The sequence below is a fragment of the Pongo abelii genome, chromosome 9 (assembly GCF_028885655.2).
Source record: "Pongo abelii isolate AG06213 chromosome 9, NHGRI_mPonAbe1-v2.0_pri, whole genome shotgun sequence".
NCBI lineage: Eukaryota > Metazoa > Chordata > Mammalia > Primates > Hominidae > Pongo > Pongo abelii.
In genome coordinates, this window is record NC_071994.2 from 67,802,358 (window position 1) to 67,825,361 (window position 23,004).

Below are 23,004 nucleotides of genomic sequence, written 5' to 3' on the forward strand. Positions count from 1 at the left end.
AAGCTCAAAGTGGAATCAAGACATGGAATGAAGAATGGAAGTCAGCAGGCCTGGTGCCAGTCCCAGCACTGCTGGATGCAAAGGCCTCATCCATTGCTAAGGCCTGTCCTGATGTCAGAGTCTATGACAGCCTTTAAAGCTTGGCTTTTATTTTCCCGCTAAAATAAACAGAATGTGGAGGAGTGAAAAGTATCAAACACAGCAGGCAGGCCAGGTGCAGTGGCTCACGCCTGTAATCTCAGCACTTTGGGAGGCCGAGGCGGACGGATTACTTGAGACCAGCCTGGCCAACATAGCAAAACCTCATCTCTACTAAAAATACAAAATATGAGCCGGGCATGGTGGCGAGCGCCTGTAATCCCAACTACTCGGGAGGCTGAGGCACTAGAATTGCTTGAACCTGGGAGGCGGAGGTCGCAGTGAGCCGAGATCCTGCCACTGCACCCAAACCTGAGTGACAGAGTGAAACTGTCTCAAAAAAAGAAAGAAAAAGAAAAAGAAAACACAGCAGGCGGAGACAGGTCAGTGGAGAAAAGAACAGAGAGGGGTCTAGAGCAAGCAGGACAAAAGGCAGTCATGAGAGAGACTGAAATACTGATCATGTGCTTCTGCAGATTCAGACACAGCCAAGGGATCAGTTCCTTCCACTAGCCTGTCTCTACTTGACCCCTAATTGGAACCAAGAAAAAAACAAAATTCATACTTTTACCTGTTGCAAATGCCTTCCCACAGCCTGCATGCTCACACTGATAAGGCCGATCTCCTGTGTGTGACCTCTCATGGACCTGTGATTAAAATGCAGGTATGATTCTATTTCCTTTACGTATTCCTCAGGAAGATGGTTGCAACACAGACCTACTTTTTCCCACACTGCTAAATGATTTTGTTGTATGCTTTTTTCTTATAAAAAAGATAACTTCACAAAAACGATAGCCCAATAGTTCCCAATATAGACCTAAATGTTAAATATTAAGAGGAAGTTACCAATATTTTAAGTAGGGAACAGGAACGCTTGAGGTCTGAGCTTTCTCGAGTGGTCAAAGGTGTTTGCATGAAACATACACATAATGAGAAACTAGAAGCAGGGGGCTGGGAGAGACTACACAACGTAAGGTTAAGAGTGTGGAGGCTGCTGCTAGAGGGACCTGGATCTGAGGCAAGGATCCACCACTGCCTAGTGGTGTGGCCATGGGCACTTGCCTTCTCTAAGCCTCAAAGGCCTCTCTGAAAAGTGGGGACACAATAGTATCTACGATAGAGGGCTGCCATGACAAATGAGTAACAATGACAATGGCTAACATTTACTGAACATTTACCACATCAGGCCACTCTTTTTAGTACTTTACGTGTATGGTATTAACTTATTTAATTTTTACAACCACTCTGAGAGGGAGATAACTCTTAGGATCCAATTTTATAGATGAGGAAAATGAGGTACTAAGAGGTCAACTAACATGCCAAGGTCACTGATAAATAGTGAAGATGGACCCCAGGGCCACTACTCCAGATATGCTAAATGCACACTTCGTGACACATTGAAAAAGTTCTTTAACAAATCTTAGCTATCATTGAGTCATGGTATGTTCTGTTATGTATAGCAGCAAGTGAAAAAACATACTTAGCCCAAATATTTATTTATTTATTTTTTTTTTTTTTGAGATGCAGTTTCGCTCTGTTGCCCAGGCTGGAGTGCAGTAGTGCAATCTTGGTTCACTGCAACCTCCGCCTCCCAGGTTCAAGCAATTCTCCTGTCTCAGCCTCCCAAGTAGCTGGGATTACAGGCGCCTGCCACTGCGCCCAGCTAATTTTGTATTTTTAGTAGACAGGGTTTCACCATGTTGGTCAGGCTGTTCTCCAACTCCTGACCTCAGGTGATCCACCCGCCTTGGCCTCCGAAAGTACTGGGATTACAGGCGTGAGCCACTGCGCCCGGCCTTAGCCCAAATATTTAAAAGCCAAATTAACACCAACTTTTGCTAGATTTCAGTGAATTAACAGAGATGTGTGATTACACACATATCTCTCATATAATTAAATGGATTTCATACTTTTTTTTTTTTTTTGAGACGGAGTCTCACTCTGTCACCCAGGCTGGAGTGCAGTGGCACGATCTCGGCTCACTGCAGGCTCCACCCCCCAGGGTTCATGCCATTCTCCTGCCTCAGCCTCCCGAGTAGCTGGGACTACAGGCGCCCACCACCTCGCCCGGCTAATTTTTTGTATTTTTAGTAGAGACGGGGTTTCACTATGTTAACTAGGATGATCTTGATCTCCTGACCTCATGATCCGCCCACCTTGGCCTCCCAAAGTGCTGGGATTACAGGCGTGAGCCACCGCGCCCGGCCTGGATTTCATACTTGACAACATATATTCAAATATGTAGAGTACCTACCATGTGCCAGGTAGTATCCTGGACATTAGGAATACAGAGATGAAAAAAACACAGTCCAAGCCCTCAAAAAATTAACAGTCTCTAAAGTCTGCACAGGTTTTTACATGTCTGTGTATGAGTGTTACCAAGTGCCAGTGTCTTGATAACTGGGAGAAAACAGTGGCATTTGAATTACACAAAAATACGATCTTAGTATTTGATATCCTAGGTATTCTCATAACTAGATAGAACATTTCTTTTATATATACCTTGAGATGATGAGCTGTTGTATATAATTTTCCACATCCATCATATTCACATCGAAATGCCTTCTCTCCACTCTGTTGAGATTTAGCAGTTACTCTTGTAGCATGTCCTTGTAAAACAATCTAAATAAAACAAATAGTATTATTTAAATTACTTAAGCCAGGCACAGTGGCTCATGCCAGTAATCTTAGCACATGGGGAGGCAGAGGTAGGCGGATCATTTAAGCCCAGGAGTTCAAGACCAGCCTGGGCAACATGGCAAAACCCTGTCTCTATACAGAAAAATATTACAAAGTTAGCCAGGTGTAGTGGTGCATCTGTGGTTCCCAGGTACTTGGGAAGCTGAGGTGGGAGGATCATCTGAGCCTGGGGAGGTCAAGGCTGCAGTGAGCTGTGATTGCATCACTGCACTCCAGCCTGGGTGGCAGAGTGAGACCTCCTGTCTCAATCAATCAATCAATCAATCAATCATACAGAAATAAAATAGATAAATTATGATTTTCAGAATTAAAAAGACAAAACTGCTATGTGGGTTTCCAATCTCAGGTCATCACTTTATTAGGACTCTTTCACCCTGAGTCAGTCAGGTTAATTCCATTGCATGATTGAAGTTAGTGACTCTGAAAGTACAGTAGTCAAAAGGACAGTCACAGAAATACACAGCTGGAGCTCACACATCTATTCCTACTCTAGAAAAACAACCTAAGTAGCATCTTCATTGGATGCAGGTATTCCTTGATATACTCAAGTGATCCGTCTACCTGCTTTTTTTTAGAACCTGTGTCCCAAAAACGATGTCAAAAGTGTTTTCAATTTCAAAAGCAATGAGAAAGGGGGGAATTAGGTCATTTCAGTCACCTAGAGGAAACATTACAATCCATATGATACTACTACTCTGTACTTATATTCACTAGAAGATCATTTTTCTGGGATGTAATAACATAAAAATCCAAATACTGATTTTTAAAGGCTTTTTAAAATAGAAATTAAGGTATCATAAAAATTGAAGAATGACTTTCTACTCTGTGAGCCATGTGGTGATAGTGTTGCAACATCCTATCTCTGCAGACTGTCACACATGGCATATAATTCTGGGTAATGACCTACAATTACACACATCCCAGAATGGTAAAGGCAGAGAAAGGAGGAGTTACAGAGGCTAGAATAATGGTGGGGGAATTGAGAAGTACCCTGCATTAGATGACAAGAATATAGAAAGACTTTGACTTTTCCTTGTAATATAAATCAACTAAAAAACAAGCAGTAGAGATCTTAGTGTAATTGTTAAATTACAAGCTATTTATTTTGTCATCCCCATACTGTGGTATGTTCATTAAATGTTGCAGACCATAATTTTCTGAATAAAGGTAGATCTGTTGATAAAATATTTGTATAAAAGTATGCATAGGCCAGGTGCAGTGGCTCACACCTGTAATCCCAGCACTTTGTGAGGCCGAGGCGGGCGGGTCACGAGGTCAAGAGATCGAGACCATCCTGGCTAACGTGGTGAAACCCCATCTCTACTAAAAATACAAAAATTAGCTGGGCATGGTGGTGCGTGTGCCTATAGTCTCAGCTACTCAGAAGGCTGAGGCAGGAGAATTGCTTGAACCTGGGAGACGGAGGTTACAGAGAGCTGAGATTGTGCCACTGCACTCCAGCCTGGAGACAGAGCGAGAATCCGTCTCAAAAAAAAAAAAAAAAAAGTATGCATAATTCCCAATGGGCAAAAGGAAAATGTTTATTATAGACTGAAAAGTGCCTATACAAAGAATAATATAATTCCACATCTTTTCTGCCTAGAAAATTCCATCTCCCTACTTCCATGAGGCCTGTTGTCATCACTCCAAACACAGATGATTCTTCACTTCCTCAGCAAACCTGTGATATTTAGCTTATATCACTGGTGTGAAACTTGAATCAACTGCCTTGTTGTAAAGACATTTATATTTCCTTTTCTTCCCTATTAGTCTATCAGCTACTTGAAGTCAAGAACTGTGTCTTATATGCCTTCATAACTCACAGTGCTAGGTTCACCCTGAAAATGTCACAAGATTTATAAAAGATTTATACCACTAAAATATATGAAAAGAATTACAAGAAATTTTTCTTTTCAGGGGTATTTTTAAAGTTCTAAAATTAAGATTGTGATAATTGTTCAATTTTTTGAATTTACTAAAAAGCACTTAGCTGTACACTCTAAATGGGTAAATTTAAAGTGTGTAGGCTGTGCCGGGCGTGGTGGCTCAGACCTGTAATCTCAGCACTTTGGGAGTTCGAGACCAGCCTGACAAACACAGTGAAACCCCGTCTCTACTGAAAATACAAAATTAGGGCTGGGTGCAGTGGCTCATGACTGTAATCCCAGCACTCTGGGAGGCCAAAGTGGGCGGATCCACCTGAGGTCGGGAGTTCGAGACCAGCCTGGCCAACACAGCGAAACCCTGTCTCTACTAAAAATTATAAAAATTAGCCAGGCATTGTGGCATGTGCTTGTAATTCCAGCTACTAGGGAGGCTGCGGCAGGAGAATCGCTTGAATCCGGGAGGCGGAAGAAGCAGTGAGCCAAGATCACGCCACTGCACTCCAGCCTGGGAAACAGAGCGAGACTCCGTCTCAAAAAAAAAAAAAAAAAAAAATTAGCCAGGTGTGGTGGCGAATGCCTGTAATCCCAGCTACTTGGGAGGCTGAGGCAGGAGAATCACTTGAACTCAGGAGGCAGAGGTTGCAGTGAGTCAAGATCGTGCCATTGCACTCCAGCCTGGGCAATAAGAGCAAAACTCCATTTTAAACAAACAAACAAATAAATAAATAGCATGTAGGCTGGACACAGTGGCTCAAGCCTATAATCCCAGCACTTTTGGAGGCCGAGGAAGGCAGATCGTTTGAGATCAGGAGTTTGAGACTAGCCTGGGCAAATGGCAAAACCCCATTTCTACAAAAAAATGCAAAAACATCAGCTGTGCATGGTGGCACCTGCCTGTAGTTCCAGCTACTCAGAGGACTGAGGTGAGAGGATTGCTCGAGTCCAGGAGGTTAGGCTGCAGCAAGCTGTGTTTGTGCCACTGCAATGCATCCTGGGTGACAGAGTGAGACACCTGTCCTTTTTTTTTGAGACGGAGTCTCACTCTGTTCCCCAGGCTGGAGTGCAGTGGTGCGATCTCGGCTCACTGCAAGCTCCACCTCCCGGGTTCACGCCATTCTCCTGTCTCAGCCTCCTGAGTAGCTGTGACTACAGGCGCCCGCCACCACGCCGGGCTAATTTTTTTGTGTGTTTTTAGCAGAGATGGGGTTTCACCGTGTTAGCCAGGATGGTCTTGAACTCCTGACCTCATGATCCACCTGCCTCGGCCTCCCAAAGTGCAGGGATTACAGGCGTGAGCCACCGCGCCCGGCCGACACCTGTCTTAATAAACAAAAAAGTAATACAGAAATAAAACAGAAAAAATTACATTGACAAAGCAAGACCCTGTCTCGAAAATTTTTTTTAAAAAGTAGGTAAAATGTATCTTTTTCTTGTTTCGTTTTAAGAGACTGGAGTCTTGCTATGTTGTCCGTACTAGACTCAAGTTCTTGGGTTCAAGGAATCCTCCGTCTCAGCTTCCTGAATAGCTGGGACTACAGGCATGTTCCACTGTGCCCAGCTAGTATGTGAAATATATCTTAATAAAACTATAAGAAATGGAAATCAAATATTATTAGAACAAAAAATTTCTTAGGCCAAATGCAGTGGTTCATGCCTATGATTCCAACACTTTAGGAGGCCAAGGTGGGAGGATTGCTTGAGCCCAGGAGTTTGAGACCAGCATGGGAAACATGGGGGGACCCCCATCTCTGCAAAAGATAAAAAACTAGCTGAGTGTGGTGGTGTGTACTTGTGGTCCCAGCTACTTGGGAGGCTGAGGTGGGAGCATCACCTGAGCCCGGGAGGTCAAGGCTGCAGTAAGCTATGATCGCCCCACTGCACTCCAACTTGGGCATCAGAATGAGATCCTGTCTCAAAAAGATCAGTTTCTGTTTATTGCTCATGAAAACAGAAGAGCCTCTATGAACCCTTTAAAAATCAACTATTATTTTAATAACTTCATTTTTTTTTCCATGTATTGTAACAGCAACACATGTACTCTGGAGGAGTCTGGATACCATAGTGAAGAACAAAAAGTTCTACCAGGCACGGTAGTTCACATCTGTAATCCCAGCACTTTTGAGAGATTGAAGCAGGTGGATCACTTGAGCCCAGGAGTTGGAGACCAGCCTGGGCAACATGGCAAAACCCCAACTCTAAATAAAAAATATAAAAATTAGCTGGGCATGGTGGTGCGTGCCTGTCATCCCAGGCTGTCATCAAGCAGGAGGATTGCTTGAACCCAGGAGGTTGAGGCTGCAGTGAGCCAAGATTGTGCCACTGCCATCCAGCCTGGGTAACAAATGAGACCCTGTCTCAAAAAAAAAAAAAAAAAGAAAAAGAAAAAAAAAAAGCTTAACTGTGTTATAATTCCACCATCTAGGGAAAATCATTGTTAACTTCTTGGTCTATTTCCACTCAGTATTTTTTATTTTTATTTATTTTAGAGACGGGGTCTCACTCTGTCACTCAGGCTATAGTACAGTGGTACAATCACAGCTCACTGCACCCTCCAACTCCTGGGCTCAAGTGATCCTCTTGCCTCAGCCTCCCATGTAGTTAGGACAACAGGTGTGCACCACCACACTCAGCTTTTTAAAAAAAAATTGTAGAGATGGAGTCTTGTCATGTTGTCTAGGCTGGTCTTGAACTCCTGGCCTCAAGCAATCCTCCTGCCTCAGCCTCCCAAAGTGTTTGGCTTACAGGTGTGGGCCCCCATGCCCAGCCCAGTGTTTTTTAAATACATATACAAGTGTAGAGTTTTATTTTAGTAGAATTGGCATCAGGCTTTATATGATTTGTAAAGGCAGATTTCAATTGACGAAAGACTCCAAATTAAGAGAAAAGGACTCTTCTTCCTATTCTCTTCCCCTCCTTTCTAAGAGCACTATGAAATGAAAGTGCTTACCACCTTTCCACATCTGCCAAACAAAGCCCAGCTGCTCACACCTTCAGACTAGGTAGCGGCAGCAAATAACTCCAGAGAGACTCATATCTGAATCTTTTCTGTTATTCTATTGCTTCCTCCTAGGCCAATTTATTAGGAGCTTCGATTCTGTTATGAAACACATACCAGGAATTTGGTATCTAATTTAGTTAAGCCAACGAAACAATGTTGAATTCCTAACCAATGATGAGTATTGGACATTTTTTCCAAAAATGTACTTGTTTTTGCTCCCATTCTTAATGTCTATAGTGGAGACTTTAAGAATTTAGGGTAGTAAAATAAGGGTCAGAAAATTCAGTTTAGGGAGAACTACTGAGGTCTCCGAATGTGCACCTGTGGGGTGGGGACATGGGTGACAACAGCAAGGTTTCTTATTTCTAAGCCAGCTGAAGTCACTAGCATTTGGCATGCTACAAGAATTATAAGTAAGGGCAGTGTCCAACAGAATTATTTCCACTAGTATCTAATTACTCAAAACAGACCTCTCTTAAAGGCATTCTCGCAAAGTACAGTAAGATGAATACCTGTACAAACACCCAAGTAACAAAAGGAACCTCTGGAAAGAAAACTACAAAAATAGCAATGACCTACAGTATACAGTAGTTGGAAAAATAAAAGGCCAGGGAGACAGTCAAAAAGCCATTCTGGCTTTTATCTCAATGCATAGAGTATTTGGGTGTGATATGATTCCCTCCCCTTTTATTGGAAATGTTTCCTTGCAAAGCTCTTTATCTCCAAGCTAGGCTAACATTTACCTTCTCAATTCCCAAATAAGTGTTTTTTTTTCTATTTGGAACCTGCTTTGCATCTACTACCTTCTTATTCTATTTCCAATTAACTATCCTTTATACCTATCCCTCCATCATAACTCCCTACCACTTCCTATCACAACATTCTAAAATAATAAATGTTTAATAAATGACTGGCAAAATACCTACTTTCTAAAATGATAAATAAAATACTGTTCCTGCCTTTGTAGGGCTCTCAGTCTAGCTAGTAAAATTGTGCTATTAATGAAGGATTATAATAGAATATAATAATTGCTATCACAGGAGTCCATGAAAAGATCTAACAGGGCAAAATGCAAAAGTAGGGAGATGTAGGTTAGGGCAAGCTGTCTAGGGGTGAAATTTGAAGACTGAAGGAGAGGACTGGGGAGTGCTGTCCAGGCAGAAGGAATAGTATGGTCAAAGGTTTGGAGTGTATCTAGAAGAAGTGGAAACAACATGAGAGTATTGTGTTTACATAATAGAATGAGTTTCATGAAAATGAAAGTTTAGGACCAAGTTTGTGAAAAGCAATAAATACAACCCTGAACAGCAAGCCTAGACAATGAAAGCCAAAGGAAGGTATTAAAAAATTTTAAGTAAGGGACAAACCAAGATCACCTCTGTGTTTTATTTTAATTAGTTAATTAATTAATTTTTTTCAAGACAGGGTCTCATTCTGTTGCCCACACTGGAGTGCAGTGCAGTGGTGCAATCTCAGGTCACTGTAACCTCCGCCTCACAGATTGAAGCAATTCTTGTGTCTCAGCCTCCCGAACGGCTGGGACTACAGGTGCGTGCCACCATGCCTGGCTATCTGCGTTTTAGAAAGAGAACTACAGTAATAGCGGGGAACAGACTGAAAAGACAAATGAGGTAGGGAGCCCAAAGGAAGTTTGTATAATCATAAATATGCAGGAAAGAAGTGATAAAAACAAACCTAGGATAATGACTGTGGAATAGAAAGCAATAGCTGATTCTACAGATGTTTTAGGGGAAAAAATGGACAGAATCCAAAACTCAAAAGCTAAATTAAAAGACCAAAACTATAATAGGTACTTCAGGGTTATGCAGCATGAGATATGCGCAGTCACTGTCAAAGAAACAGCAATCTGGTATGTCATCACAAGGGAAAACTCTCAAGGGCAATTTTGAAGCTAACACCAGTAAAATACTAATCAGCTTCCAAAAACCATGTATAGAAAATGACTTCACTGGTATTTAAACTTAATGTATGTTCTGAGAATTAAGACATAACCTTGGCCGGGCACGGTGGCTCACGTGGTGGCTCCCAGCACTCTGGGAGGCCGAGGCAGGCGGATCACGAGGTCAGGAGATCGAGACCATCCTGGCTAACACGGTGAAACCCCGTCTCTACTAAAAATACAAAAAATTAGCCAGGCGTGGTGGCAGGCGCCTGTAGTCCCAGCCACTCAGGACACTGAGGCAGGAGAAGCATGAACCCGGGAGGCGGAGCTTGCAGTGAGCTGAGATCATGCCCCTGCACTCTAGCCTAGGCAACAGAGCGAGACTCCGTCTCAAAACAAACAAACGAAAAGACAAAACCTTAGCTCTGCCATAAACTCATCATGTAACATTGTGCAAGATACATAGGGCCTATCTGCCTGTCTATAAAGGACATACTGTAGCCAGGTGCAGTGGCTCACGCCTGTAATCCCAGCACTTTGGGAGGCCCAGGCAGGTGGATCACTTGAGGTCAGGAGTTCAAGACCAGCCTGGCCAACATGGTGAAACCCCATCTCTACTAAAAATACAAAAATTAGCCAGGCGCAGTGGCAGGCACCTGTAATCCCAGCTACCTGGGAGGCTGAGGCAGGAGAATTGCTTGAACCCGGGAGGCGGAGGTTGCAGTGAGCCAAGATCACGCCATTGCACTCCAGCCTGGGTGACAAGAGTGAAACTCTGTCTCAAAAAAAAAAAGGGGGGGGCCGGGTGCAGTGGCTCACGCCTGTAATCCCAGCACTCTGGGAGGCTGAGGCAGGCGGATCACGAGGTCAGGAGATCGAGACCATCCTGGCTAACACAGTGAAACCCTATCTCTATTAAAAATACAAAAAATTAGCCAGACGTGGTGGTGGGTGCCTGTAGTCCCAGCTACTCGGGAGGCTGAGGAAGGAGAATCGCTTGAACCCAGGAGGCAAAGGCTGCAGTGAGCCGAGACTGCACCACTGCACTCCAGCCTGGGTGACAGAGTGAGACTCTGTCTCGGGAAAAAAAAACGAAAAAACACATTGTTCTAAGTCAGTAATGTTTTTTCTTTTCTGAGGGAGTCAAACGTCTTTTGCAGATAAAATCTTACATGGCATTCTACTGTGTAAAACACACAGAAAAAGGAACTAGAGCTGCTGGCCTTGGCAGATGAGGGTGGATCAGAGATCTGCTAGTCCCTGACAGGACTCCTGATACCTCAAAAAACAGGGCTTGAAAAGCCCATACTAGACAGATAACCTAAGTCCTTTTGGGCTTAAACATTCTAGGAGGTGCTAATTATATTAGCTAATTATATTATGTTATATTAGCTAATTATATTAGCACATTATATTAGCTAATTATATTAGCACATTATATTAGCTAATTATATTAGCACCTAGGACCATTACATTCTAAGGAGGTGCAAATTCCAGAGGTAGATACAAGACTGGAGCTAAGATTAAATTCCAAGGTGACCTCAATAATAAAGAGGCTAACTGGCATTTATTGAGCAGTTGCATGTATGTGATGCACCGTGGTGGCTGCTTTACGTATACTGTCTAATTGGCCCCCATGGCTACCCAATGAATTCAGTATTATCTATGATTTACAAATAGAAAAAATGAGACTCAGAGGGGCTAAGTAATGTAACTTGCCCATGGTCAAAAGCTGGGAAGTGAGATTTGAAGGAGTTTGGCTCTAGAGCTCAAGCTATTAACCCACCAGGTTTCAGGATGCTGTAGTCCAGCGGGACCTAACTGGCAGAGCTTCTGTAATTACAGAGTGAGAGACTCAGCAGGGTTGAGGATAAACATTGCATTGTATTGTCTGGTTTAGTACTTATAACCCCATTTACTGTAACGGCCTAACGTACATGGCAGCTATAACTTACAATTTGGTGTTTGTTAACTTGTATGATGTAAATAATCTATATTCTTGGGGGAGGATAAAATAAAAACAACTTGAATTTTTAAAAATGTATTCTCTTTGAAGAAAGGAAACAATCCTAGAAGTGTGGCACCAGAGGAACTTTTAAAGAACCATGAGACACATCAGCACTGCCAGGAAGATTAAGAAACAAAAACAAGGCCAGGTACAGTGGCTCCTGCTTATAATCTTTGGGAGGCCGAGCCAGGTGGATCACTTGAGGGCAGGAGTTCAGAACAGCCTGGCCAACATGGCAAAACCTTGTCTCTACTAAAAATACAAAAATTAGCTGGGCATAGTGGTGTAAGCCTGTAATCCCAGCTACTTGGGAGGCTGAGGCATGAGAATCACTTGAATCCAGGAGGCAGAGGTTGCAATGAGCCAAGATTGTGCCACTGTACTCCAGCCTGGGTGACAGAGTGAGACTCTTCTCAAAAAAAAAGAGAGAGAGAAAAAACAAAAACAAAGCAGATTTCTAACAATAATTACTATCAGGTAGTAGATCCCTCACTTTTTATTTTTACTAATCTATACTATTTGGATTTTCTAAACATAAACATGATTACTTTTATATTTAAAAATATGTAAAATAGATACGTAGAGTAAGATTACGGGTCATTTTGGGTTTTCTTCTTTGTACTTTCCCTGAATTAAAAAAACTACTAAAAATATTATCTTAAAAAATCTTTGGTGGCCGGGAGCGGGGGCTCACGCCTGTAATCCTAGCACTTTGGAAGGTCGAGGCGGGCGGATCACAAGGTCAGGAGATGGAGACCATCCTGGCTAACACAGTGAAACCCTGTCTCTACTAAAAATACAAAAAATTAGCCGGGCGTGGCGACAGGCGCCTGTAGTCCCAGCTACGCGGGAGGCTGAAGCAGAAGAATGGCGTGAACCCGGGAGGTGGAGCTTGCAGTGAGCCAAGATCGCGCCACTGCACTCCAGCTTAGGCGACAGAGCTAGACTCCGTCTCAAAAAAACAAACAAACAAACAAACAAACTTTTGCCCCTAAGATAATCATCAATCTAATTAATACCTTTCTTTTAGATTTCTTTTAGAGGTAGAAAAAAAGAGACTTAGAAAAGCAAGGTTCAGTCTGGGCACGGTGACTCACGCCTGAAATCCCAGTACTTTGGGAGGCCGAGGCAGGTGGATCACTTGAGGTCAGGAGTTTGTGACCAGCCTGGCCAAAAGGTGAAATATAAAAAACATTTTTTTAAATATTTCTTTAACAAAAATATAAAAAATTAGCCAGGCATGGTGGCACGCTCCTGTGATCCCAGCTACTCAGGAGGCTGAGGCAGGTGAATCGGTTAGACCCACGAGGCAGTGGCTGCAGTGAGCTGAGATCGGGCCACTGCACTCCAGCCTGGGCAACAAAGCAAGACCCTGTCTCAAAAAACAAAAACCACAAAAAACCAAGTACTAGGTTCTCAACCTCAAATATGGTAATTAATTGTTTTAGAGAATGGTGAAGTCATGAACTTCTGATCCAGCACTAATGAAGAGAAATATAATGAGTCACAAGTGCAAGCCACATATGTAATTAAAAATTTACTGAGCTGGGTGTGGTGACTCACACCTGTAATCCCAGCAGTTTGGGAGGCTGAGGGGGGCGGATCATGAGGTCAAGAGATCAAGACCATCCTAGCCAACATGGTGAAACCCTGTCTCTACTGAAAATACAAAAGTCAGCTGTGCATGGTAGCATGTGCCTGTAGTCCCAGCTACTCGTGAGGCTGAAGCAGGAGAATCGCTTGAACCCAGGAGACGGAGGTCACAGTGAGCTGAGATCACGCCACTGCACTCTAGCCTGGTGACAGAGTGAGACGCCATCTCAAAAAAAAAAAAAAGAATTCTGGCCGGGCAAATTGGTTCACACCTATAATCCCAGGACTTTGGAACGTCAAGGCAGGAGGATCACTTGAGCCAACACTGCACCATTGCACTCCAGCCTGAGCGACAGAGCAAGACTCAGTCTCAAAAAATAAATAAATAAATAAAATAGGAGTCAGGCATGGTGGCTCACACCTGTGGTCCCAGCACTTTGGGAGGCCAAGTGGCTGGATTACAATGTCAGGCGTTAGAGACCAGCCTGGCCAGCATGGTGAAACCCTGTTTCTACTAAAAATACAAAAAATTAGCCAGGCATGGTGGCATGTCCCTGTAGTCTCAGCTACTCGGGAGGCTGAGGCAGGAGAACTGCTTGAACTGAGCAGGTGGAGGTTGTAGTGAGCTGAGATCGCGCCACTGCACTCCAGTCTGGGTGACAGAGCGAGATGCCATCTCAAAAAAAAAAAAAAAAAAAAAAAAAAAAATGACAGGCATGTTGGCTCACACCTGTAATCCCAGCATTTTCAGAGGCTGAGGTGGGTTGATCACTGGAGGTCAGGAGTTCGAGACCAGCCTGGTAAACATGACGAAACCCCATCTCTACTAAAAATACAAAAATTAGCTGGGTGTGGTGGTGCATGCCTGTAACCCCAGCTACTCGGGAGGCTGAGGCAAGAGAATCATTTGAACCCGGGAGGTGGAGGTTGCAGTGAGCCAAGATCACACCACTGCACTCCACCCTGGGCAAGAGAGTAAGACTCCATCTCAAAATACATAAATAAATATAATAATAAAATAAAACAAAAAATCTCTAGTAACCAATTGAAAAAAATTAAAAGAAACAGGTGAAATTAATAGTAATTATTTTGTTTAACACAATATGTCCAAAATATTATCATTTCAACATTATCAATATAAGAAATTATTGATATTTTACATTCTTTTTATCGTACTATGTCTTCAAAATCCACTTACAGCACATCTCAATTTGGACTAGTCATATTTCAAGTGCTTAACAGCCACATATGGCTAGTGGCAACCGTACTGGACATTGCAGATCTAGTCTGTAAGGAAGAGGTACAAAAGGCAAAGGAGAAAAAAGCTACAGTTAAAAAAAAAAAAAAGAATCCCATTCAATAGTCTTCTATTTGTCTACTGGTACCAATACCAAATGGCAATATGTCTACAGATAAAGAGTAATGGGATTTTTTGGCCGGGGGCGCTGGCTCACGCCTATAATCCCAGCACTATGGGAGACCGAAGCGGGCAGATCACGAGGTCAGGAGATCGAGACCATCCTGGCTAACACAGTGAAACCCTGTCTCTACTAAAAATACAAAACATTAGCCGGGCATGGTGGCGGGCCCCTGTAGTCCCAGCTACTCCGGACGCTGAGGCAGGAGAATGGCATGAACCTGGGAGACGGAGCTTGCAGTGAGCCGAGATTGCGCTACTGCATTCCAGCCTGGGCAACAGAGTGAGACTCCGTCTTAAAAAAATAAAAAAGAGTTGGGGCCAGGCACGGTGGCTCACACCTGTAATCCCAGCACTTTGGGAGGCCGAGGCAGGCAGATCACGAGGTCAGGAGATCGAGACCATCCTGGCTAATATGGTGAAACCCCATCTGTACTAAAAATACAAAAAATTAGCCGGGCGTGGTGGTGGGCACCTGTAGTCCCAGCTACTCGGGAGGCTGAGGCAGGAGGATGGCGTGAACCCGGGAGGCAGAGCTTGCAGTGAGCCGAGATCGCACCACTGTACTCCAGCCTGGGCAGCAGAGCGAGACTCCGCCTCAAAAAAAAAAAAAAAGAGTAATGGGGTTTTATGACATTTTGCCTCAGCAGTTCTGAATTCCTAGTTACGTCTCTGAGTTCTGAAAAAAAACTTTTTTTTTTTTTTTTTTGAGACAGTCTCACTCTGTTGCCCAGGCTGGGGTGCAGTGGCACAATCTTGGCTCACTGCAACCCCCACCTCCCAGGTTCAAGCAATTTTCCTGCCTCAGCTTCCCAAGTAGCTGGGATTATAGGCGCACACCACCACACCCAACTAATTCTTGTATTTTTAGTAGAGATGGGGTTTCGCCATGTTGGCCAGGTTGGTCTCAGACTCCTGACCTCAGGTGATCCACCCGCCTTGGCCTCCCAAAGTGCTAGGATTACAGGCGTGAGTCACCGCGCCCAGCCTACAACTGCTTTCCTTTAAAATATCTATTATTTTAAAATGTAGTTGTCAGTTACCAATAAGACAGAGAACTTATTGGGCCACTCCAACACTCCAAGCCACTGACCTATAACTCCCGCATATATTTACCCTGTGTTTGCATCTTAGTAGAGGTTGACTTAGGTGGATTTGACACAGAACTGTATAAAAAATACTGACGTCTCATTTTTTGGGAGGTGGGGGAGAACAGGGTCTTGCTCTGTTGCCTAGGCTGGAGTGCAGTGGCACAATCAGCTCACTGTAACTTCAAACCATGGGCTCAAGGGATCCTCCTGCCCTTGCCTCCCAAATAGCTGTGACTACAAATGTGTGCCACCATGCCTTGCTAATTTTGTAATTTTTTGTAGAGATGGAGTCTCACTTTCTTGCCCAGGCTGGTCTCAAACTTCTGTGTTCAAGCAATCTTCCCACCTCAGCCTCTCAAAGTATTGCGATTACAGGTGTGAGCCACCACACCTGTCTTAAAGTCTCATTTCCTTCACAAAATATGAATATGAATTGAGACCTGAAAATTTTGCTAAGAATCACACAGCATCAAAGCTGATGGGCTTAGTGAACTGAAAACTGTGTTTATGCCACTTTGTGGCATCACTTCAGCTGGTAAACAGAAATACTGGCTATTCAGCAATGTGTAGAAGCATAATATTTCTTTTTTTTTTTTTTTTTTGAGACAGTTTCGTTCTTGTTGCCCAGGCTGGAGTGCAATAGCGCGATCTCGGCTCACTGCAACCTCCACCTCCTGGGTTCAAGCGATTCTCCTGCCTCAGCCTCCTGAGTAGCTAGGATTATAGGCATTAGCCATCACACCTGGCTAATTTTTTGTATTTTTAGTAGAGGCAGGGTTTCACCACGTTGGCCAAGTGGGTCTCGAACTCCTGACCTCAAGTCATCCGTCCGCCTCAGCCTCCCAAAGTGCTGGGATTACAGGCATGAGTCACCACGCCTGGCCAGAACCATATTTCTACAAGTGATTTCAGTGATTCCTGTTATTTTATCACTATTAGTATAAATGTAAAATTTTCTTGATAACCCCTAACAGTATCACTCAATGTCACTAAGTGGTCACGTTAATGCTCAAGGTTATAAATGTGACCCTGAGTAGTAACTTTAGGGGTTAAATATAATAAAACTCTGAAGAATGAAAAAAAACTACTATAAAGGAACAGTCAACAAGATATTAGAGAAAACTGCTGAGCAAATAAAGAGCAGCATTAAAGCAGGAATGTACTACAATGATTATATAAGCTCCAAGCATACCCTCCACACGAACATCCCCCCAACACAAAAACAATTCTTGAATAACGTAAGTTTTGAATTTTTGATTGTAGGAGACATGCAAGAATGCACCTGTGACTACTTTGTACTTACTACAAAACTTTTAGAAGCACTGGTGCTCTAGGCTGTTACTCAGGTAAGGGGCAGCCAATGATTGGACACAGGGTGAACATTTGAACCATGGGAAGCCAGCCCACAGGCCACCTGCAGACCAGGAAGCAGTCTGGTAGAAAAAGCATAAACAGCTTTGTCCAAGATTAACTAGGCTGGACTCTCCCTTCAGAAGTTGAAAAGGAAAATATGGAGGGAATCAGCTGGAAGGAGAAGAAATTTAAAAATACAAAAAGCAAAGTAGTGAGGATTATTTAGAGAGTCATGATGAAGTCCCAGAAAAAGTATCCACAAATTGCCATGCCATGGGTGGGGGCAGTCAGGAAGTCACCTGGTCTCCACAACTGCCTCGTCCAGAAAACTGCCTTGGAATCCAGCACACAAGATTCACCTGGATTTCTGTGATACTTCCATTTCTTTAGCAGCATTTTGCATCCACCAATGAACAATGGGACCTCAGGCAGTTTGAGAAAGCTGCTGCCCAATACATACATTGTTTTTCTGAATTGGTGAGATATTCCTAGAGAGGTAGTGAGTTACCTATTCTTGCTTTCATCCACAGAAGGGCATAGAAATGCTAAGTTAGATTTTTATATTAAAAAGTAGCTTTACATACCTGCATTTTTTTCTCTTGCTCATTTTCTCCAATCATTCCAGTACCTGCTACACTTTCACTTCCATCAATGGACACCTATAGGAATAAAATAAAGCTTTAAAACGTTTTACATTTTGATAATGGTTTAGGCTGGTTAAGCACATGGTTCAGGGAGAAGCTTGCAAAAAAAAAAAAAAAAAAAGAACAAAAAGTACATGGGGCTTCATTATCATTTATTTTTGTGTATATTTGAAAATTTCCATAATAGGCTGGGCATGGTGGCTTATGCCAGTAATCCAAGCACTTTGGGAGGCTGAGGCAGGAGGATCATTTGAGCCCAGGAGTTCAAGACCAGCCTGGACAAAAGAGCAAAACCCTGTCTCTATTTATTTTGTTTGTAAAGAAAAAGAAGAGAAAATTTCCCTAACAAAAGTGAAATAAAATCTTTTAAGTTATATGAGAGATACATGTTCAATGCAGGGGAAAAAAAATCAGCTCTTTTGATATAAACTTGAGACTTTACTTTTCCTAATCTATAGTTCCTACTTCTTAATTCATAAGCAGTTCCATTTATACTTTATTATTTCTTTTATAGCCCTTCATCCTTGCATATCTTTTGTTGAATTACCGGCCACTCATTTCTCTTCTATAAGCCTTTACTCCATTCCCTTATTTTTTCTTCCAATCTTTCTACACTTCACTTAAGATAAATGCTGATCTCTTCAATACTGACTGATTTTGACTTTGAATTGCTAGTGTCTTTTTCTTTTTTTAATTTCTGAATTTGAGACAGGGATCTATGCTCAAACAACCCTCCCACTTTGGCCTCCCAAAGTGCTGGGATTATAGGCGTGAGCCATCATGCCATGCCCAGCCAAAATTGGCCAGGTTTTTTTGATGAGGTGTACTTTTTTGTTTTCTTTTCTTTTCATGAAAAATAAAGAAGCTGTATCTGGGACATTCTTGACATTGTGAAATGCTATACCTTTGCTGCATACTGTTCCAAAGCACTGATGGTGTCAGGGTCAATTGTAGCATCCCCAGTGTGCAGACCTGCCACTGTCCCATCAGCCTGAATTGCCAAGATGGTGTCAGACTGCGGGACTTGCACTGCGTGGTGGATATAAGCTGTGGTGCCATCTTCCAGCTGAACCGCCTGTAATGCACTCTGGTCATAACTATCTGAGAGAGTGGAAGAGAATGCCATTAAATTAAAGGTAAAATCTGACAAATATTTACATATTTAAAGGAAGAGAGAAATGAGTTTTTATTGAGTAGTTACTCTGAGTACTGGACCACACACTTGATATGTGTTATTTCATTTAATCCTCACAATAATTTTGCAAGGCAGGTATATTTACTGCCTTCATTGTATAAATGGGAACTCAGGTTTGGAGAAGTAACATCACTTTCCTTAGCAATCAGAAAATTTAAAAAACATTAACAGGCCGGGTGCAATGGCTCAAGCCTATAATCCCAGGACTCTGGGAGGCTGAGGCGGGTGGATCACGAGGTCAGGAGATTGAGACCATCCTGGCTAACATGATGAAACACCTTCTCTACTAAAAATACAAAACACTTAGCCGGGCACGGTGGCACGCGCCTGTATTCCCAGCTACTGGGGAGGCTGAGGCAGGAGACTCACTTGAACCTGGGAGGCAGAGGTTGCAGTGAGCCAAGATTGCGCCACTGCACTCCAGCCTGGGCGACAGAGCACGAGTTCCTCTCAAAAAACAAAACAAAAACAAAAACAAAGAAAAAACACTAACAATTAACAGTCAAAATCAATATGTAGAGAAATCAGATTTGAACTCATGTCAGTATGACTCCACAGTCCCTCCATGGTGGTTTTTTCCCCTCCAAATGTCCACACTAAGATATATCTATATCTATACTGGTATTGATATAAAATAGTGATTTTATATCGATATATATATATATAGATGGATAGATAGATAGTGAAATAATAAATCTAGCCAGTTACGATGAACCTGTGACTAACACTTATTGATAAAGAAAAAAGTGTGGCCTTGTGTGGTGGCTCACGCCTGTAATCCCACCACTTTGGGAGGCCAAGCAGGCGGATCACAAGGTCAAGAGATTGAGACCATCCTAGCCAACATGGTGAAATCCCATCTGTACTAAAAATACAAAAAAAATAGCTGGGCATGGTGGCACGTGCCTGTAGTCCCAGCTACTTGGGAGGCTGAAGCAGGAGAATCACTTGAACCCGGGAGGTGGAGGTTGCAGTGAGCTGAGATTGCACCACTGCACTCCAGCCTGGTGACAGAGCAAGACTCCGTCGAAAAGAAAAGAAAGAAAAGGAAAGAAGGGAAAGGAAGGAAAGGAAGGAAAGGAAGGGAAGGAAGGAAGGAAGGAAGGAAGGAGTGCAGACTTTACTTTTTTCCAACTGTAATTAAAGAAATTTATTTATAAATTTAAGTATTTTAAATTTTTTAAAGATTCCTCCCTTTGTTTGGGAGGCCGAGGCGGGCAGATCACAAGGTCAGGAGACCGAGACCATCCTGGCTAACACGGTGAAACTCCGCCTCTATTAAAAAAAATACAAAAAATTAGCCGGGCATGGTGGTGGGTGCCTGTAGTCCCAGCTACTCCGGAGGCTGAGGCAGGAGAATGGCGTGAACCCAGGAGGCGGAGCTTGCAGTGAGCCGAGATGGCGCCACTGCACTCTAGACTGGGAGAGAGAGCGAGAGTCTGTCTCAAAAAAAAAAAAGATTCCTCCCTTTGGCTTCATAACAAAACAGTCTTTCTAAAATGTGTTACGTCATTCTATAATAAAATATTATCTAGCTGGGTGAGGTGGCTCACGCCTGTAATCCCAGTACTTTGGGAGGCTGAGGTGGGCGGATCACCTGAGGTCAGGAGTTCGAGACCAGCCTGACCAACATGGTGAAACCCCATCTCTACTAAAATACAAAAATTAGCCGGGCGTAGTGGCAGGCACCTGTCATCTCAGCTACTTGGGAGGCTGAGGCAGGAGAATCGCTTGAAACCAGGAGGCGGAGGTTGCAGTGAGCCAAGATTGCACCCCTGCACTCCAGCCTGGCAACAGAGCGAGACTGTCTCAAAATAATAAATAAATAAATAAATAAAATAAAATAAAATATTCTCTAAAGTAGTAACAATAGGTAACATTTATTGAGCATTTAGTATGTGACAAGCACGGTTCTAAGTGCTTTACATGTTTGTGCATTCTGTCCTCGCAACAACCCTACGTATGATATGGACACTTATTATAATCCTCATTTTACAGATGATGAAACTAAAGCACAGAGAATTAATCTGCTTAATGTCACACAGCAAAAAAAAAGTAGCTTTGAATCTACATAGTCTGGTTGCAGAGCTGTACTCATCATTCCTATACATTTCACCTCAAACCCCTGAACTTCCCTTAAACAAATGTAATAAGCATTAACATTTTGCTGTATTTGTTTCAAATATTTTTGAAATCGTACACTTAGTTTCAATTAAACACAGTAGGCAAAGGACCTTGCTTTAAAAAATTTATATATATATATACACACACACACACACACATATATATATATATATTTTTTTTTTGAGACAGAGTCTCACTCTGTTGCCCAGGCTGGACTGCAGTGGCACGATCTCAACTACACTGCAACCTCTACCTCCTGGGTTCAAGCAATTCTCCTGCCTCAGCCTCCCGAGTAGCCGGGATTAAAGGCATGCACCACCACACCTGGCTAATTTTTGTATTCTTTTGTATTTTTAGTAGAGACAGGGTTTTGCATGGCCAGGCTGGTCTCGAACCCCTGAACTCAGGTGATCCGCCTGCATCGGCCTCCCAAAGTGCCAGGATTACAGGCATGAGCCAACGTGCCCAGCCAAAAAATTGTATTTAAGAGGAAGAAATAGGTTAGGCAAAGTGGTTCATGTCTGTGACCCCACTGCTTTGGGAGGTCGGAGCAGGAGGACTGCTTGAGGCCAGGAGTTCAAGACCAGCCTGAGCAACATAGCAAGACCCTATATTTAACAAAAAAAAATTAATCAGAAAATAAAAATTAAAAAATCAGCTGGCTGTGGTGACACACACGTGTAAGTCCTAGCTGCTCAGGAGGCTGAGGCAGGAAAGTCCCTTGAGCCCAGGAATTCAGGGCTGTAGTGAGCTATGATTGTACCACTGCACTCTAGCCTAACAGAGTAAGATCTTATCTCTAAAATACAGAAATCAATAAAATATGAAGTTAACCATTTCAATGTTACATTGTGATTTTATTTCTTAGTCATTTAAAAAAGTAGCCAAGGCTGCTTTTAAAATATGAAATTAAGGCTGGGTGCAGTAGCTAACGCCTATAATCCCAGCACTTTGGGAGGCTGGCTTGAGGCCAGGAGTTCGAGATTAGCCTGGCAACAGAGTAAGACCCTGTCTCTACAAAAAATGAAAAAACTAGTCAGGAGAGGCAGCGTGCACCTGTAGTCCCAGCTATTCAGGAGGCTGAGGCAGGAGGATCCCTGAGCCCAGGAGTTTGAGGCTGCAGTGAGCTGTGCTTGTGCCACCACAATCCAGCCTGGCAACACAGGGACACCCTGTCTCTTAAAACAAAAGCCAACCAAAAAAACAAAATGTGGCCTCTACTTTAAGTCTTCCAGGGACCAGTCATTTGGTTTGCTGTTCCAGCTTGTCACCGGACAGCTCAAATTGTAGGAAAATTTTTCCTTAAATCATGCTTAAACCTGCCACCTTGTACTTTAATGAATAAATACAATTCTTTCCCACGACACTTCAGAAGCTAAACACAGGTCTTCTTTCCCCACCACACTCCCACTTCTCCCTTATTTTATTCATACTTTCAAAGTTATTTTACCTTTGGAGGTGTGGTGAATAAATGCTGTGGTACCATCTTCCAACTGTACTGCTTGACCATCCTCTAGACGCAAACTGTCCCCTGCTCAAGAACAATGCTTACATTTAGATCTCATGTTTTCTAGCACATTCCAATTAACTCACTTAGCAACAAGAGTCAATAAACCATTAACACATTATAACAATCTATACTTGCTTCATGAGTCTTTGGAACATTTAAGTAAGTTCAGCAAAGCTTCCCTGAGTCAGTGTTTAAAGGTAAAAAGATATTAGAATATTAGTTTTAGGAATATACACCAGTATAAAAAAGAGAGTTGAAAGAAGGGGAAAAATGAAGAAAATGAGAGACATGTAAGATTCAGCTCAAAAAACAGAAACATTCACTTAGGACTGTTACTCATTTATCTCCACAGTGCAGTCCAGTAACTTCTTTTCCATTATCTTTAAGAGAAAGTCTTGGTTAAGATCCACTCTGTGGCATCTATAATCTCCCTTTACAGAAGGA

General features: G+C 42.8%; 1 protein-coding gene across 12 annotated transcripts in view; it reads right to left on the bottom strand.

Annotated features, from left to right (window-relative positions):
• The window catches only part of ZNF143 (zinc finger protein 143), a 66,297-nt gene that overhangs the window by 29,204 nt on the left and 14,089 nt on the right, over nucleotides 1-23,004 (bottom strand). For 7 of the 12 annotated variants that reach the window (XM_054524684.2, XM_063711255.1, XM_054524681.2 and 4 more), the window contains 5 exons: nucleotides 22,501-22,584; nucleotides 18,636-18,832; nucleotides 17,672-17,746; nucleotides 2,641-2,760; nucleotides 710-785 (listed from right to left, as the gene is read on the bottom strand). In XM_054524684.2, coding sequence (XP_054380659.1) covers nucleotides 710-785; nucleotides 2,641-2,760; nucleotides 17,672-17,746; nucleotides 18,636-18,832; nucleotides 22,501-22,584 — 552 coding nt within the window. The remainder of the gene's footprint in view (nucleotides 1-709; nucleotides 786-2,640; nucleotides 2,761-17,671; nucleotides 17,747-18,635; nucleotides 18,833-22,500; nucleotides 22,585-23,004) is intronic. The other 5 variants (XM_063711256.1, XM_054524682.2, XM_054524680.2 and 2 more) reach the window with 1 other exon arrangement.